Source organism: Sclerotinia sclerotiorum, genomic scaffold, assembly GCF_000146945.2.
Source record: "Sclerotinia sclerotiorum 1980 UF-70 scaffold_17 genomic scaffold, whole genome shotgun sequence".
Classification (NCBI taxonomy): domain Eukaryota; kingdom Fungi; phylum Ascomycota; class Leotiomycetes; order Helotiales; family Sclerotiniaceae; genus Sclerotinia; species Sclerotinia sclerotiorum.
The window spans coordinates 17,161-35,317 of NW_001820819.1; the positions used below are offsets into that span (position 1 = coordinate 17,161).

An 18,157-nucleotide genomic window follows, 5' to 3' on the forward strand; every position below is an offset into this window, starting at 1 on the left:
ATGTGCATTCGACACAACCGATACACGAACCATAGTCGCATCCAGCCATGACGACGGTTGATATAGGTCGTTACAAACGCCTCGTCCAGTATTTCTGGGATCCCGAGCCTACAAACAATATCGCATCGAAATCACCTATTTGGTGTTTAGGTGAAGAATATCTTGTTTCAGACAAGTCATCCCCTTCAGCTGTTACAGAATCTCCTCCCAAGGAAGGAGGATATCTACTCGCACAATCTTTATCCACCACAGAAACCACAACTCCACCAGACAGTACCGTTGGCAGCCTCGAATCAAGCTCAGAATACGATAATTGCGATACAGCTAGCACAGATGGAGGATGGCCAACAGCATTTCTTGACGATTTCGAAGCCAAGATATGGCTCACATATCGATCCAACTTTCCAGCGATAGCTAAGTCGCAAGACCCGAAAGCCCTCTCTGCAATGTCGCTATCAGTACGCTTGAGAAGTCAGCTTGTTGATCAAGGAGGGTTTACTTCTGATACGGGGTGGGGTTGTATGATAAGGTCCGGGCAGAGCCTGTTGGCGAATGCTTTACTTACCTTGAGGATGGGCAGAGGTTCGCCTCCTTCACCTTATCTTGTTTTATATCCAGGCTAATCATGACGTAGAATGGCGTCGAGGCTCATCTAGTAATGAAGAACGCAAGATTTTATCCCTATTCGCCGATGATCCCAGAGCTCCGTACTCAATTCACAAATTCGTTGAGCATGGTGCAAGTGCTTGTGGGAAGCACCCCGGAGAGTGGTTTGGACCATCTGCCGCTGCTCGCTGTATACAGTAAACACAACATCTTGGAGAAATCTGACAAGTAGCTGATTATTTACAGGGCGTTGACCAACAGCCAAGTTGAATCAGAGCTACGCGTGTATATCACAGGCGACGGATCGGACGTGTACGAAGACACCTTCATGAGTATTGCAAAGCCAAACAGCACGAAGTTCACGCCGACTCTCATTTTAGTTGGTACGAGGCTGGGTCTTGACAAGATAACTCCCGTCTACTGGGAGGCGCTGAAATCCTCCTTACAGATGCCTCAGTCTGTGGGAATCGCTGGGTAAGCCGCCTTCTTTAGAAGAATGATTATTACTAATTCGGTGCAGAGGCCGCCCGTCCTCCTCGCACTACTTCATTGGTGTACAGGAGTCAGATTTCTTTTATCTAGATCCCCACCAAACTCGACCAGCACTACCATTTAATGATAATGTAGAAGACTACACTCCCGAGGATATTGACTCATGCCATACACGCCGACTTCGACGACTTCACATAAAGGAGATGGACCCTAGTATGCTTATTGCATTCTTGATACGCGATGAGAACGACTGGAAAGACTGGCGACGGGCCGTTAGAGAGGTACAGGGTAAGGGAGTTATTCATGTTGCAGATAGGGATCCGGCATTGCATGGTCTTGGCGCAGAGCGTGACGGCGCCATTGACGAGGTTGAGACATTCGACGACGACGATGATGATACCGTATTAAATGGTTAAGGCACCGAGGAACAATCTATCAAGGGCGTTTAGGCGTATCAGGCATTCAGGGTAGTGGGACTCTATAGAAACCATGCTTAATTCATTCTCATGTCAAAACACAATCCTGATTGGTGTCAATGTTGATATCTACACATTTTTACTTATCGTACTGTTCAATACTTTCTTACCATCCCATTCCAATACAAACTCTTAAACATATTCCCAGATTGACATCAGCTATCGGGGTTGGGAGTAGTCACGATGTAACATGATGCATTTTTGAAAGGCGATGTCCATGTTTCGCCGGCGCCTATCTGATGACATGAACGACATCACAAACATTACTCCTGGATTCTAAAGTTCGAATATAACCTTTAGATAATGCCAAACAAATTGAATTCTGAAGAAGCACGACTTGTTTTCGAACTAAAATTTTATATTAATCTTAAGTCTGGATTGTGAAAGTTGGAATGCTTGAAAATAACCACAATGCAAGACTAGTGGAGTTGTGTATAGTGTTGATGAATAGGTTCATTAAATTTTGTGCCCTGAGTAATACCATCCTTCTTTGAAACGCCTCGATGTACAAACAGGGGGTATAAAGCTACCATAAACCGCACTCAATGCTCCAAACTTTGTCATTCAGCCACTCACACTCTATTTCTTCTTTTTTGAGTTGCCAGCTTTCTGTACAGGTTGGGCATGGCCAAACTCTTTGATGTGATTGAAGAGCTTGGTCTTTGAGGGGAACGACTCATGACACGAGACATCTGCACATTTAAACTGAAAGTTTATCAGCATAAACTGACTGATGGTTGAAAGGAGGTAACTCACATTTTGCCCCTGCTGCTCGGCAGCCTCTTTTTCAGCAGCTTTTTTGGCACGTTTGGCTTTCGCTTTTCCGAGAGGTTTTTTAGGGGTTGTATTGCTAGAAGCATCTTGTGCTTCATCTTTATTTGACTTTTGATCACGATTTGACACCTCCGATGTAATAGAGGTTTCATCCTCCGACATTTCTCCCGCTAACCTTCCCTCAACTGCTGTTCTGGGAGCGTAATCATCATCTAGGCTTTCAATATCGGAATCATTGTTGGTTGGATCATTCGGTTTGCTGAAAGTCGATTCATTATTGTATAGCGGAGCTTCCACTTCCTCAACATCTGTTTCATTGTCAACAATAGACTCACGCTTTGCATTGTCTGAAGTAATTTCAAGCCTTTCGATTTCAAAAGTGCTATTTCCTCGTTCTGGTGGTGTATCTAAATGCAGAGATTTATTTTCCTTGCGCATTTGCTTCTGAATAGCATGTACAGCTTTAATATGTTTTTTACTCTTTGTATGCGCCTCGAACTGGTTCTCGCTTTTGAATGTTTTGTTACAAACAACGCACTCTAACACTTCAACCTCGGACTCTTCAGATGATTCTTCGATGATTTCTTCAGTATCTTCTGGTTTCGCCCATTCTGGAACCACATGATTATTCATCCTGGCCTGATTTGCAGCTCGTTGACGGGCTGCTTGTGCTGAAGCAGCATCACGCAATATTTTTTGTCTCTCCGCCTCCGTTTGTGAATTCGGAGTGAAGCGGGGGTCTCTCTTGCGCACAAACAAAACAAGGTGCCTGACGGCATCATTGAACTCCGCTTTGGCCTCATCCCGGGCTTTTCTATTCTCCTTCTCTATCAATCGACGAGTTGCCCTATCCGGCGCATCGGAGGTTCGGTACAGATCTTTCCACGAGAATGACTTTTGTGTGGTAAAATTCACCCAGGTTCTGTAAAAGTCTTTGACTACGTTCTCGTAGTTATTCTCGGCAGTCCCAAAATCAGGATAATCGACGATTTCGAGGCCATCCCAATCGCATGCTGCATTCTCCTCTCTCGCGAGGGACGCAAATGTCTCTCGAAGTATGCCAAAGAATCCGTTTGGAGCATCGGTGAATGGAACAGCGGAATCAAATTTCCCAATCAAGCTTACGATGTGTGCTGCGCTTGTCATTCGAATATTTTCTGCAAAATCGTCTTCCGCAGGATCACCACCTCCAAGTATTGATAACCGGTGAGAGTCATACCAGGCCCTTTCTTGTGGATCCGACAAGACTTCGTAGGCAGACTGAACTTCGGCAAACTTTGAGGTGGCAGTTTCGACGTTACCATAATTTCGATCGGGATGAAGTTCCAGCGCCTTCCTTCTGTAGGCTTTCTTGATCCTAAAGACGGTAAATTAATCCTGCGATAATTTGGTGAAGTTGTATCCAGACTCTTACTCATCATCTGAAGCCTGTCGTTCGACACCCAACAGTTCATAGTAACATGTTTTCATGACCACCCCGCCATTGCTTTGTGCATCTCTCCTCGGGGAAGATTGTTCTGCACCCATTGATTAGATGTAGATGTACTAATTTGTTGTGTTGTGAATTATTATCAAGTACTGGAAATGAATTATGAAGGTGTCTGGAAGTATCTCTGAATGTGTGTCTGCTGATGATCTCTGGTTACCTACCTAGGTAGGTACATATACCTAGGGCTGTAATAAGTGTACTCGAGTATATAAGAAAAAAATAAGCTAATATATTTCTCTTTAGTGAACCCCGCGATGGGAATTGCTCAAGAGACCACCGCCTTACATAAGCAACCTACGATGAATTCTGAATCGACCGTTAGTTCAACAGACGGTTACGGGTAGTTGCATTTCCACGACTAGTGACTAATTAGTAGTAGATAAGTAGTATAGCTTCAATATCTGTCAATTTTGTCCTCGTTATCATTTAGATGGCACGTGGCTAGGAAGTGCGAGATAGTTGGTCTGACTTGTAACTCCAGCACCGCACGAACTAGACTCTTTAATACACACTCAAGGACCTTTCCACGTGCCTTCCCTCCCTCATCTGATCCACAAACAAAATACCGGTACACAACTTTCGATCACCGGGATAATCAACTTTTTCTTGTGCCTTACTATAATTGGTCGTCCACTGCTACTAGGTAGGCAAGCAAAACTTTTGATAGTAAGGTTCACCAGTTCCTGCCAGCTGCCTGTGTATCCAGTCGAGACTCGAGAGTGGCTGAAATGGGCAAAGAAGAAAAACATCACAGAGGTTTACGTTAACCTTGTCAGGCTATTATTGCTGCTTCTAATAGTATTATTGACAGTCACCACTGAATAAGGCTAAAGCTTCACACCGGCTCATTTTACTTACTCGAATCCTCTCGTGCTACACACCGGATCCTCATCTTACCCCCGAAACTTTTATAGGAGGCGTCACACATTCTCAAAAAAATCTACTTGGGTACTTACTTCTTCACGTACCTAATACTTGACCCGCCGCAAAAATTGTTGCTCCATAGGTTAATTATTAACAATAACATTCTCATCGTTATACCTCCCTCTTGCCCTTTTCCAAATTATGCCACATGAATCTTTCATCCTAATAGCCCTATAGCAGACAAAGCAAAAGGTTACAAAATCGACAAACTAATTACCGTTTATTGAGCTGCATCTTTTCATCATGAAATTTGCCAAAGAATTCAAAGATGCCCTTGCCAGAGAAGGCTTTCCGCCACGCTGGGTAGATTCTGCCATTCCCTATGGTTTGCTCAAGAAGTCTCTTAAAAAGGTTGGTTGAAAATTCACTACGAAATGCAAAAGCTAAAGTAACCCCAGATTGCGACTGAGCTAGCAGAGTGCGGCCTTGATCCCGCTGCGCTTGCTAAGTTGAGAGAGATTTCTAGTACTGGGCCCGCTTACTTATATGACTTCAAGGGTATGGCCAACCTTCCATGTTGATGTCGTTTTATACTTAGAGATATTGATTGAATAAGGGTCGAAGGTCCGGCCCACCCTTATTTTACGGCTGGAACAAGGAGTCACCGTTGATGCCAGGCTGTCGGCTGACACGAGAAGGTATCTTGAGGATCTCGTAAATCACCACCAGGAACTTTCCAATGTGACACTAGTCGACCCTATCAGTGATGGAAGCGGACAAATCATACCTGTGTAAGTGTATCCTTACGACAGGCCCGTTTGACGGCTGCTGATGTGACGTGTAGAGAGCCACCGGCAGAAAAAGAGGTAGAACAACCGCTTGTCCGGGAAGTCGAGGTGCCTCTCACCTTTGATGCAGAATTCTTCGGTCTTCTGCAGGGAGATGTTCACAACCTAGATGCACTCCAAGATGAGGAACAGAAGGCTCTGGTAGCCGAGGTTGGTGACCTCTCAAAAGAGCTCGTCAAGCTCAGCGAACCTTCAAGGTTCAAAAAGACCGACCAGTATCGATGGAGAGAATTGTTTGATGTTTACTTACAAGCTGGAATCTTCTTTTCAGATCTTGAAAAGGACCACGGCAAGCGTGATAGTGCAGCTGCGTTAAAGCGGTTACAGTGAGTACGCATATTTCCGTTAAGTACACGGCTCACTGACTGGATGCGCTCTTTGCAGGTGGTTTCAAAGTGAAGTAGTCAAGAGAGGCATCGTAGATACATTCAAACTCTCCCCTAGCCGTAAAGCATGTACGTATCTTGGATTCTTGTACTTTCCAAACGAAGATTCCTGACCTCCCAAGTGAACCAGTTCATAAGCATCAACATTACGCTACTTCGAAATCTCCAATTTCAGGAGATCAATCAGAAAGCCATTGCTAAGATATTGAAAAGTCAGTTAGTCCTATGCTTGTCAAGTTTCTCCTGACTGGGGAAACGCTGCTTCTATCCCTCAACCCCTCTACAGATCATAACTAATACGAGTAGAATTTGACAAAAGAACAACACTGGGCGCTAGGCAAACATTTCCCAGGCTGATTCAGTCCGATGTTATTATGACGGAAACGATGGCAAGATCCGTATGCGCCCAGATGACGCAGGATCTTGTTCAGATAGTACCTCAGCTAAGTGATTATACTTGTCCCGTCTGTCTTGCTATAGTATGGCGGCCAATAAGAATGGAATGCAACCACGTGTTGTGTGTTCGATGCACAGTATTTATGCAGCGGCGTGGGACCAATGCCTGCCCGTTATGCCGTGATGATGTTATTTTAAAGGCCGATCAAGGTAGGTCAAAAATTTGTGGGATTGGACAAAGTGGAATAATCCTCAGCTGATGCGCATAGATAACATCGACGAAAAACTCTCCAAATTTCTTTTGAAGAATTTCCCCAAAGAGACGAAGGAAAAACAAATTGAGCATGAAACCATAGATGGCAGGGAGAGGTTTGGCATTTACTACACTCACCCTTCAGAACAAACTCCTCTGCAGAGATATTGCTCCGTCATGTAAAAAAGGCGGTGGGAAAAGTAGTTCCAGCAATTTTGTCGCCTTTAGCGGGAGTAGGAATGTTCTAGACAAGCACTCACGGCGTTTTTTTCTTCTCCATGATATCTAATGGTGGCGATGGAATGATTACTATCAGGCTTTTCTAGAATAAGGAAATAATCCAGCAGAATAATCGTCTTGCCTCTCTTTCCACATTTTCAGAATCGAAAACAGCTCAGTCGTAGCAATATGAGTTAAGAGTTATTAATCTTACTGTGTGAACGAAGTGAATGACTTCAATTCAATTACTACTGTAATAAAGAACTAGGCGAACGCGAAAGAGACTAGCTCTTTTAGTAAGTCTATATAAGACTTACTACTTTCAATATGTAGCTAGCTCTTTAGACAGAATACAATTAGACATACAGGACCTACGTAATCCGTGGGTGCTACGTCTTCCGTATCCTTCTCGTACCAACACTTACAATACATTACATTACAGTATACGAAGAAATGACTGAGAATTTCTCATATCTAGAATGCAGTAAGAGTTGTATATTAGAAAGAAAGTAATAGCGGTATACCAAATAGAAAGTAATAATTGTATGTTAAATATAAAATAATAATCGTACATGAGAAAGTAATAATTGTATATTAAATAGAAAATAATAATCGTACATTGGAAAGTAATAGTTGCATATTACTTAGAAAGTTGATCGGTAGCTGGATCACATTATATACCCCAGTAGCCATAGGTATGCCCCGCTGAGTCTGCTGCGGTAAAGTGTTGGTGGTGGGCTGTTTTTCTGCCATGGCGGGGTAGTTCTGCATCCCGACAGTGGGTGGAGCTGGTGAGCTTCTTTGATTAGTAAGGCATTACAGTGTGTACCCAGTAGGCTAGGCTAGCACGAGTAGTTCAATAGCACGAGCAGGTATGATGTACAATCTTTTGGTAGGCGATACCACAATAAAATTCGATATCAAATTAATAATTACTCGAGTTTCTTAATTATCCATAATACATACCTAAATAATACTGCGAATGGACGACAAAATCTATTATTTGACTTCTTATTATCATTCGAGTGACATTCTTTCAGTATGGCTGATTTTCCTCTGAGCAGATAGGGTATGTAAAATAATGTATAACTAGTAGGTAGGGAGAGTAGAGAAAATTAACACTCTAATGATTTGGCATCCGAACTATTTCGCGCCAGTACTACGCAGGTAGTCAAATCTTCCAAATTCCGAACTCAAAGGACAACCATTCATCTTATTTGAAGCCACATAATCCAGATCTAAGATTCGAATTCCAGAACACCACTGCGACCGCTCCGCTATCTCATTACCGCGATGGCTCCCGACGATGTCGATATCATAAGCCGAGGTTTTGGTTTTAACATTCTCCCCGATGAGATTTTGCAACAAATACTTTACTACAGCTCTCCGCACGACACCCTCTCGAATATTCAACTACTTTCAAAGCGATTCAATCGTTTGGGAAATGAGCCATTACTTTGGCGATACCACTGTCGCGTACACTTCAAGTACTGGGATGCGAGACATTCTTTTCTTCAAAAGCTTGCCGGCATTGTGGGAGATGTGGACTGGAAAAGCTTATATATACATCGGAGGAACGTAGACCTAAAAACGACACAGGCTTTGAATCGTCTTCTTGAAAGTCGGGCTAATCGTATCGTGAACTTTGAAGAAATTGGAACGTTTGGTTATGATGCAAAGGACACGCTTTTGCGACACTGTCGCTCCCGTGGCAATGACCATCTTGCCAGAAAGTAAGCTATTTGATCCGCAAATAGTTTCTTCTCTAATATATACATATATAGACACTATGCTTGTGCAGTGCTTGACTTCATTCATCGCTCAAAGGCTCTCGCAGTTTGGTCGAAGCTTGCTGCGGGCGAGGAGCTACCTATTGAAGCAGCATTGGGGGCGCATGATATGTTTATTCTACACGACAACGTCGGGGACCTGCAGGAGGTATGGTTTTTCTTCCATGTCACTACTTTACGTAGAATTTTAGCTAATACATTTACATAGATCTCTGATATTCTCGACGACCTTGCAACTCGCATACGAGCTGACTACCCCAAATTTGATTATATGTCCACCCGACAACAAGCCCTCGCAGTGGTTAAGTTTCTGCGGGCACGAAACCTTTTAGGACTCAATTCCGAGCTCAACTATCGCGATTTACAAAATAACTATATTGGCTTGGCGCTGCAGGAGCCAGAGCATCCTTCATTACCACTGGTTTCGGTTGCAATATTTTGTGCGGTAGCCCGGAGAATCGGACTTGATGCTAGAGTCTGTGGTATGCCGAGTCACGTATATGCCATGGTTTTCCCAAAGCCTTTCATAGACCTCGATGACAAGCCACTGAAACAGAAGGAGATTCCTGTGGAACCTATGTATCTAGACCCATATCGATCAACCTCGGAGATTCCTGTGGAAAATCTTCTGCGAATGTGGACAGCTTGGGGTGTCCGAGGAGTATCATTCGCCGAATTTGTCGCGGATTCCTCTGCTACAAACAATATCGTGCTCCGTACGACTAGAAATATAGTTACAACGATTCGAGAGTATCCTTACACACAAAACCGTCCCGCGCAAGACCCATCCTTCGTGATTAACAGATTACAAAGTGTACCGTTAGTGGAAATGGATCATGCAATATACTCAGTCACTTGGGCAAGCTTTCTTTTGACCCCGACACCAGCCCCCCCTAGTCACGATCAACATCAATTGGTACCCATGCTGATGTCCAAATTCGAAAAATCATTTCCGGAGGACGTTGCTCTTATTGAGAAATACATACTCTCATCATACAATAGCTCCACCTCAGAGCACTCTGAGCTAGCCGAGGAATTAAGAGTGATCCGTGCCGTAGACTCAACCCCAAGGCAAGTGCGGACTCGCAGCAAATCTAATGGGACGGATCGGGTGAAGTTTAGGATTGGGCAAGTATTCCGCCACCAGAGATATGGTTATACAGGAGCGATAATTGGTTGGGATGTCGGGTGCCACATGGGCTCCAACTGGATAGCGCAGCATCAAATTGATTCCTACCCAGGTGGTAGAAACCAAAGCTTCTATCACGTACTGTAAGTATCCACAATATGTACTTTGAACAGTGGAAGTGCTTACAAGCATAACAGCGTAGAAGATGCCAGCATACGTTATGTGGCCGAGGACAATATAGATATTGTTGAGCAGCCCAACGTGACATCGTTGATGATTGTGGCAGGACAATATTTCAAGCGATATGATCAGGAGAACCGTCAGTTCATTGCGAATTTCAGGGACGAGTATCCTGACGACTAGCGTTGGTATGTACATATATTACTACAATTCGATCTTTGAAAGCAGGGATTAGAAGCATGTTCTAATGCCCACTCTATGTCGACTGAACTTCTTCCATGATCTCTTTTAGGAGGCCTTTATCAGCTAGACTTCTTAATGTGCGATAGACCGTTGGCGTGTGATCTTCCTTCCGTCTATCTGCCTGCTCATTCTCGTCCTTGATCGATGACAGTTCGTTTCTATAAGCGATGCGCAGTACCTTTTGCTCGGCAACCCACTGCTGGTGCAACTTGAAAAGAGCGGTCGCGTCTGTACCTCCTCGCTCGAGTATGTTGCATGTGCTCAAAGGAAGTACTATTTCCTGAAGTAGCTTGTCTGTAACGCCAAATTCCTCTGAAGGTCCTCTAATCAGTCCCACAACGTTGGTCTGAGCGTAGCTATTTGAATCGGGGGTTTGTTGCGGCAGCAAAGCTTCGACAAGCTTGATCGCGTGGATGTTTTGGGCGAGTTCTAAAGGAATGGCGCGGAGCGGACTTCCACACAAGGATAAAAGATTAAATTGCAAATCATCACCGTACTTGCCAATATGTTGGTAGATATTGGCACGGGCAACGGAAATCCAGTCATTATCAAACTGTCCTTTGCACTGTCAGCGTTGTTTGACCAATGATCATTTCTTTTACATACCTAAGCTGACTGGTTGACGCTGCAAGCCATCAAGTCTCCAGACAACGCCCTTCACTGGAACAAATGCAATAAAATGAAAGCCCGACTCATCATCTGATCTGGACCTGGTCTTTCCAGATTTCTTTTTCGTTTTCTTCTTATTCTCCCAAGCGGAAACCTCATTCGAAAGAGCGAGATCTGCGTTTAGAATATCCATTCTTCGGGCAAATGTATTATGGATATTTCTGATGTACTCATTTTGGCTTAGTTTCTGGCCGCGATATGCTGGTTTGAGAAATTGGGTATCGCTCTTGAAATTGCTGACAATGTCTCCGAGATCAAGCCCCGGGACATTCATAATAATGTTCAGAAGAGCAATAGTAGCACAGGCGTTGTCTGTAGTCTGCGTTCTCTTAGTCAATTCCTAACTAAGATTTTGGATTTTCCTCACTTGATTGGCAAACCAGACGTGGTTCGGACATTTTGGGAGTTCCTCTTCATCCTCCAGGGCATCATCTATGTATTTAAATAGAAATACCAGTCCGTACACTGGTTTTCTTGAGAAGTATCAATATGGATTTCAAGCATCTGAGGGTAAATTTCATACGGTAGATATTGTAACATTTCATCCTCTAAACCTAGAACCTCCTGCACCTTGACATCCTTGACCCCGTACTCTCGTAAGATGAAGTTGAAAAGTGCCTTGTGAAGAACGTGTTAAAATTAAAGAAGGCCAAAATCTGACAAGCAACTTACTGGATCACTTTCCAGCTCACACCACCCTTTCCAGGCCCTGCGTTCCTCATCCGTCAGGGGCTTTAATGTATCGTCGATGATACCAGCCTCCGATCTCTTGATTCTTTGGGCGGAACGTTTGGGACGGCCTGTCCCGGGGCTCGCTGAAATTTGTCCATTTTGTACTTCTTGTGCTCCCATAACATTCTCGCGCAGATGTGTGGAGACTCCACTTGGAGACCCAGACCTCCTTTGATTCCTCAAGGAGCGTTTCCTTGGCGCAAAATCCGAAACTGTAGATTGTACCGAATAATCCCCCGACACTGAAGGCGCATCCATTGTTCGCTTTGCTTTGGTAGTGGATTCTTAATATAGGAAAGTAATCGAAACTTGCATTAACTATTTTTTAAGCTCCGGTCAAGCCTTTGGACCACAGAAACATAAGAGGAGGAAGCTCGAATTGCAAGTAGTGGTGATCAAAGGTATGGGATTGGGTTAAAGGTAATAAAAAGTGATTTATAGTAGTTGTGGAGAAGAGGGGGATAGATAAGTGTATGTTGTGTATATATGGAGTAGATGGTAGCAGGTGGCAGGTGGCAGTATGATTAGGAACAAGAAGAAAGTCATGGAAATGGAAGCCTTTCTTAGAACTATCTAACCAATGATTATTGATGAATTATTTGATTTTGTAGAAACATTTATTCATCTTTTTATGTCATTGTCACTGTCACTGTCACTATACCTTTCATTCTATGGAGCTGGTAATAATGGTAATACTAATAATTGGTGTTGGTTGAAAGGGGTCCAAGCTTTTTGAATGCTGGCTCCCATGTGGAAACATCGAAAATCGAAAATTCATAAAATAAAAAAATTTAAAAAAGACGCGTCGTCCAAGGAACTGCACCCGCGACTTGTTAATTATCGAGGTTAAGGCAGAACTGGCAGAACTGGCAGAACTGGTACTACTCTAAAAATTTGAGCTCTTGCTCTGAAACTTTGAACTTTCAAACTTTGAGCTGGAAAAGTACCTTCCTTACCACGGTATTCATTCACTATACAACAACTACGACAAATCCATACCTTTCTGATTGATTAATTGATTGATTGATCCATTTCCAGTCGATCTCCGTTTATTTACTATCCTTTTGGCTCAAGTGTCTAGGAATCTACGTCCCCATTTTCAGGAACCCGTCTGCGGATAGCTTGCCCGCTCATTTATTTTAAACATCACACTATCCACGACATTTAACTTCCCGCACATTGGCTGGCCTCGAACCACTTTCGTCAAGATTTAAACTATGAATTGATTATAGAATTTCTACAAGATGAATGGAACCCCAAGAATGCGTTCTGGCTTTCCGCCTACTCCTGGCAGTGGCCCTGGCCAAAGGAATCCAACAGGGCGAGTGACATCCCCGTTACGGGATCTTCCTACGGCATCACCTGCTGCCACAGAATCCGACGCGCCATTAATACCCGTCGAACTTATCGATGCTCCTAGTCAGCGCATGTATGTTACAGGATTATATGGCTTGCTGTTGGTATGGCGTTTGTATGATTGGTGGCAGCTGATAGAGGATGAATCTGAGTCCTTTCCGTTGTTCATGAAATGGGTAATGCTGGACGCCCTATTTTTATACTGGGTACCGAAACTCCGAATACCATGGTTGGAGTGGTCACAATCGACATCCCATGTAGCTTTTGGGCTACATGCCATCTTTGATTTCGTGTTGATGTTCAGAATTGGAGTAAGTGGTTCCTGAAGCAGATTTGGGGACGGTACAGCTAATTATGTGAAGCTTCCCCTCCAAGGATGGATTCTACTTCTCACAAAGACCTTTTTTGACAGTGAGCTCTCCATTTCGGAGAACAGTGTTCGACCTGCCGCCATTTTACACAACTCATCTTTGATTATGGGTCGACAAATTATCAATATATTGCCAGAGGGGTATGTCTCGACCAAAACAATACATCTCCACAGCATGCCGTGCCAATACTAATCTCTAATAGATCTGCGACACTGAACCCTGATGGTCTTCCATTCTGTTTAGATAGTAGTCGCCCTACCGTCAAGCTCCCCATGTACTTCAACCAGACCAAGCCTGTACACATTGAACTACTGCGCTTTGACTTTGACACAAATGCAAACGAAACGATTGAGTTGAAGAAACGGGACATGAAGAACTTTCGAAGGATGGAGGATGAGCCAAATGTTTACACTCTCGACTATACTGTGAAGAAACCGGGATTATACAGACTTCACAAGATTGTAGATCAGTCAAAGCTCGAAGTACAGCGAAGAATGTCCGACACACTTGTTGTGAAATGTCCCAAAGCGGTTATTAGGTCTACGAGTTCGGACAAGTGTCTAGGGGACCTTTCTGACCTCTCCATCGAACTTGAGGGGACCGCCCCATTAAAGATTGTGTATGGACGTACTATCAACGACAAAGATCGCAGTTTCCACTTCCAAAGTAACCAACCTGAGAATTTTGTTTCGCCGCTTTCGGGTGCAACTCGGCCTAGCACATTAATCTCCTCGGGGAATCTGGATGTTTCATGGGGGCAGGCAAGAAAAGTCATTATCCCATTAAATGAATCTATGACCCCTAGCGGGCTGTGGTTATACTCAATCAACGAGATTCATGACGCTACCGGGAATGTTGCAAACTTCACACTTGTTGGTGAAGATGGGGAGCTCATCTATCCTAAAAATACACACATGGAGCAGAGCCTCATAGTCCATGAGAGACCTCTTTCAAGGCTCACGGGCTGTGATTCTAGGAGTCCGCTAATGGTTGCCAATGGCCATACAACAGAGCTTCCAGTTGAATATGCATCGCCTGGCCGAACACCAGATGATACCTCCCACACCTTGACGTACAAATTCTCGCCTCTTGACACCTTGACACCTGCGGGCGACCACGGTACTGAGGTGATTTTTGAGGAATATTCTGCACGCAATGCCCATCAATCGCCAATCATTCGCGAACCAGGTCTTTACACTCTCGTTGGTGTCAAAAGCAAATTCTGTGAAGGTGAAGTAAGAGAGCCTGCTTCTTGCTTGCTCCTCAACCCACCTGAGCCGCAGCTGTCTATAAATGCTGAGAATATCAACGATAAATGTGCTGGCAACTCCATAGGACTACTCGTCGACCTTGATCTAATTGGTACCCCACCATTCGTCGTAAGGTACAACATAATTACAAAGAGCGGCCTTAAGCATGAATCAGTGAAAGTATCTGGCTTACGGCACCAACTGGAGCTTAAACCCCGCGACGCGGGCCATTTCAAATACCAATTTACCTCTGTGGATGACGCTGTTTACAAGAACCATAAATTGAATAGCAATGATCTAGTGCTGGAGCAAGATGTCAAGCCACCAGCTTCAGCTTATCTTAGACGACCCGCCGGTAATATCGACGCTTGTATTGAGGAGCCTGTCGAGATGAATGTTGAGCTTTCTGGCGAGCCACCTTTTACATTAGAATACGAGATTGTCCATGACGGTAGACGTCGAAAGCAAAAGGTCACTGGAATTGAAAGTGACATATACAAGATCAAGACGGATCCTTTGATCACTGGTGGCGAGTATTCTCTCGCACTTGCAAGCGTCCAAGACAAGACGGGCTGCAAGATATTCCTTAATGGTGAGGTCAAATTCATGGTCAGACACCAAAGACCACGAGTCGCTTTTGGTCATCTGGACGGAAAGCACAAGATTATGACTATCGAGGGCACCAATATTCCGCTACCTTTGCGCTTGACTGGCCAGCCTCCTTGGAGCATCAAGTATCGAAATGTGGATGATGATTCTGGCAAGATCTTGGAGAAAACAGCCATGTCAACCAACGATGCGGTTAAGGTTGATGCTCGTGGTACTTACGAATTACTTGATGTGTTCGACAACCAGTGCCCTGGAACAGTCGATCCCAAGGCGTCCTTGTTTGAGGTTGATTGGCTCCCCAGACCGAAAATTAAGCTTGTGGATAATTCGGCTCTTGTATTGAATGGGGAGAAATATGTCAAGCATGAAGTATGCGAAGGTGATATCGACGCAGTGGAGATCAACCTTATTGGTGAGTTGAATGATTGTTTCAGGATCGCATCCAGGCTCGGCTAACACATCACAGGTGCTCCCCCTTATCACGTCAAATATCAAGTTCGTCATAAACCGGAGCATGGCTCGATATCTATCAGTAACAAAGAGTTCGATGCAGGCCTTGGACTTTCGACTGTTGGCATGGACACAATTAAGCCTGGCCTTTACGAGTATAAATTCTCCGAGCTTTCTGACAATCTATATGACCATGACTCGAAGAAGTTCTCGCCGCTCATTATTGAGCAAAAGGTCAACAGGAAACCGGCTGCACATTTCATAAAACCAGGACAGTCCTACAAGTATTGCAAGGAAGAGCTCGCCGGAGATGAAGTCATTCCTATCAAATTAGAAGGCATCCCTCCCTTTTACCTGGAGATTGATATCAAACACCAAAGCAGTACCAGACCCGAAACTGTCAAAATTGCCAATATAGATTCTAACAATTATGATTTCCGGATACCTCATCGAGTTTTATCTCTGGGCATCCATCAAGTCAGTGTACGAAAAATTCGCGATTCCAGAGGCTGTCAGCAAAAAACCGAACATGGTGCTCCTCACGTACAAGTACAAGTTTACGACGTACCTACCATCTATCCTCTGGAATCTCGTACAGATTATTGTGTAGGAGAACGGATTGGGTATACATTATCGGGTACACCCCCATTCGAGATCTACTATACATTCGAGAACGTGCAAAGGAAAGCAAAATCACCAAATACTAGTTTCAGGCGTATTGCCGAGAAGCCAGGCAGTTTCATTATCACCGCTATCTCGGATAAGGCTAGCGAGTGTAAAGCAAAGACTGAGATTACGAAGGTTATCCATGAAATGCCCAGTGTCAGAATTAGTAAAGGAAAGCAAGTAGAAGTTGATATTCATGAGGGTGGGCAAGCCGAACTTCTATTTGAGTTCTGGGGTGTGCCGCCTTTTGAGTTTACATATACAAGAAGTACGAATGCGAAGAAGGGTCAGAAGTCACATGTGCTAGAGACCAGGCATGAGATCTCGTATGAACACAGCAAGACGATACAGTCTTCGCAGGAGGGAACATATGAGGTAGTGGCCATTAAGGATCAATTCTGCTCTTTTTCTACACTAAAAGTGGATGGAAAGAGCGGGAAAAAGTTACTCCAATACTAACATGGGGGCTTAGTGCATAGCGCGGCGTTAGGGTGAATTGTATTTAATGGGGAAATGTCATAGTACTACGAATGGCGATAGATGGGTGGATCAGCTTAAAAGGTTGAAGTTTCTGTATCCCGACATTTGTCTAACATGCAATGTTTCGGTGAGCCCAGTCAAATAAACAGTCGCAGCACCGCCTACGATGTATGCGAACCCTAACATGCAAATGTCAGAATCGTTCTCTTTCCAACTCTTTTAAATAATCAACGTCAAACCTAAATTTCTTTCCCTTGTTCCAATCCAAGCCCCAATTTATATCTCCGGCCTCCACCCTTACTGCCCTCAGAGGTCTAAGCCCATCCAAAACCTCTTTCTTCTGCTCCAATGTATAAGTTTGCGGTGGCTCTTGCCACCCAATTGTCAGAACTTGAATATCGGCTCCTGCTAACCATTTCCTCAGTTTCTTGATACCTTTAGCTACTTCCTTTAGTCTCGCCTCAGCTTCAAAATCTTCGGGTTTCTGTTTTCGTTTCTCACTACCGAGCTGGATGGAAAGCGACAGATTTCGAATAGATGAGGTGAGGGATGATGAGAGAACTAGATCGGAGCGTTGCGTCTTGTGCGCCCAGAGATTGTAATTGACGGTTATAGAGATGGTTTGGAGGGGATCGCCGTAGAATATTGGGAGCGCTTCGTGGTATATTTGGCGATTGAGGTGGAGGACCGCAACTTCAAATACGCAGGAGAGGTAAATGTGGGATTGGAGTTGGCGGGGATGGGGCCCAAGACGAGGGTCATCGGAGGGCGGCACTAGTAGATGACGATATATTAATTGACGTAGTTCTAGTGGCACGCGTAGGAGTGGGGGAAGGGTTTCAAACAGGTGGGTCTCATTTAAATCACCGTGGGCATCTACACTGCAATCGGTTCTTGGCACCGCATCCGACAGTGATTGAGTGTATTGTTGAAGAGTGAGGAAGTGAGTTCGGAGATCGGATTTGCGGAGTGACCAGACGGCATCTTCTGAGATGGTAAGGACTCGTTCGATCGTAGGTGCCTGCTGTGATACCTTTGCCGCAGCTATGCTTGCCGCGGTGCAGATACGTTTATTCTTCAATTCTTCCGAGTGTGATTTGTGCCTATAGGTTCGCTTCTGTGGGATAGCTGGGGATGCCATGTTCATACCGTGATCTGCGTCGGGATGAAAATGTTGTTATTGTCCTACCGAAGCACAAAGATTGGCCGGAAAGGCTCGAAAGGTTACAAGGGACGGGGCATGGCTCGCTTAGAGATTGATTGAGATAAGATAAGATAAAGGATCTAAGACTAACAACCCTGGGCGTATTTAAAGTTTTGCCTCCGCCTTACCATAAGGCTGAATTAGATAATGTTTATCAATTGATCCACACTCGCGCTACCTGAATATTGAAGAAGGCTTAAATATGGCCAATTAACCGTGCTACAT

At 44.3% G+C, this 18,157-nt stretch overlaps 7 protein-coding genes across 7 annotated transcripts; 4 read left to right on the top strand and 3 right to left on the bottom strand.

Moving 5' to 3' along the window:
* Positions 1-47: 47 nt before the first annotated feature.
* SS1G_10962 (hypothetical protein) lies at positions 48-1,514 on the top strand (the record flags this gene model as incomplete). Its single annotated transcript, XM_001587672.1, has 4 exons — positions 48-519; positions 647-803; positions 853-1,080; positions 1,127-1,514. 4 exons carry the CDS (start codon positions 48-50, stop codon positions 1,512-1,514), a joined length of 1,245 nt encoding a protein of 414 aa, XP_001587722.1.
* A 639-nt stretch (positions 1,515-2,153) lies between these two features.
* SS1G_10963 (hypothetical protein) lies at positions 2,154-3,875 on the bottom strand (the record flags this gene model as incomplete). Its single annotated transcript, XM_001587673.1, has 3 exons — positions 2,154-2,279; positions 2,331-3,705; positions 3,763-3,875. 3 exons carry the CDS (start codon positions 3,873-3,875, stop codon positions 2,154-2,156), a joined length of 1,614 nt encoding a protein of 537 aa, XP_001587723.1.
* A 1,154-nt stretch (positions 3,876-5,029) lies between these two features.
* On the top strand, positions 5,030-6,248 carry SS1G_10964 (hypothetical protein; the record flags this gene model as incomplete). The annotated part of the gene is made up of 6 exons (XM_001587674.1): positions 5,030-5,064; positions 5,400-5,492; positions 5,546-5,875; positions 5,934-6,004; positions 6,058-6,151; positions 6,242-6,248. 6 exons carry the CDS (start codon positions 5,030-5,032, stop codon positions 6,246-6,248), a joined length of 630 nt encoding a protein of 209 aa, XP_001587724.1.
* Positions 6,249-8,096: 1,848 nt separating this feature from the next.
* Positions 8,097-9,823, top strand: SS1G_10965 (hypothetical protein; the record flags this gene model as incomplete). The annotated part of the gene is made up of 5 exons (XM_001587675.1): positions 8,097-8,536; positions 8,588-8,741; positions 8,802-9,412; positions 9,596-9,668; positions 9,716-9,823. 5 exons carry the CDS (start codon positions 8,097-8,099, stop codon positions 9,821-9,823), a joined length of 1,386 nt encoding a protein of 461 aa, XP_001587725.1.
* A 335-nt stretch (positions 9,824-10,158) lies between these two features.
* Positions 10,159-11,804, bottom strand: SS1G_10966 (hypothetical protein; the record flags this gene model as incomplete). Its single annotated transcript, XM_001587676.1, has 4 exons — positions 10,159-10,703; positions 10,752-11,126; positions 11,279-11,432; positions 11,487-11,804. The coding sequence occupies 4 exons, from the start codon at positions 11,802-11,804 to the stop codon at positions 10,159-10,161; spliced, it is 1,392 nt and encodes a 463-aa protein (XP_001587726.1).
* Positions 11,805-12,790: 986 nt separating this feature from the next.
* SS1G_10967 (hypothetical protein) lies at positions 12,791-16,666 on the top strand (the record flags this gene model as incomplete). The annotated part of the gene is made up of 5 exons (XM_001587677.1): positions 12,791-12,975; positions 13,315-13,413; positions 13,476-15,544; positions 15,599-16,574; positions 16,639-16,666. The coding sequence occupies 5 exons, from the start codon at positions 12,791-12,793 to the stop codon at positions 16,664-16,666; spliced, it is 3,357 nt and encodes a 1,118-aa protein (XP_001587727.1).
* A 255-nt stretch (positions 16,667-16,921) lies between these two features.
* On the bottom strand, positions 16,922-17,869 carry SS1G_10968 (predicted protein; the record flags this gene model as incomplete). The annotated part of the gene is made up of 2 exons (XM_001587678.1): positions 16,922-17,502; positions 17,596-17,869. 2 exons carry the CDS (start codon positions 17,867-17,869, stop codon positions 16,922-16,924), a joined length of 855 nt encoding a protein of 284 aa, XP_001587728.1.
* Positions 17,870-18,157: the final 288 nt, after the last annotated feature.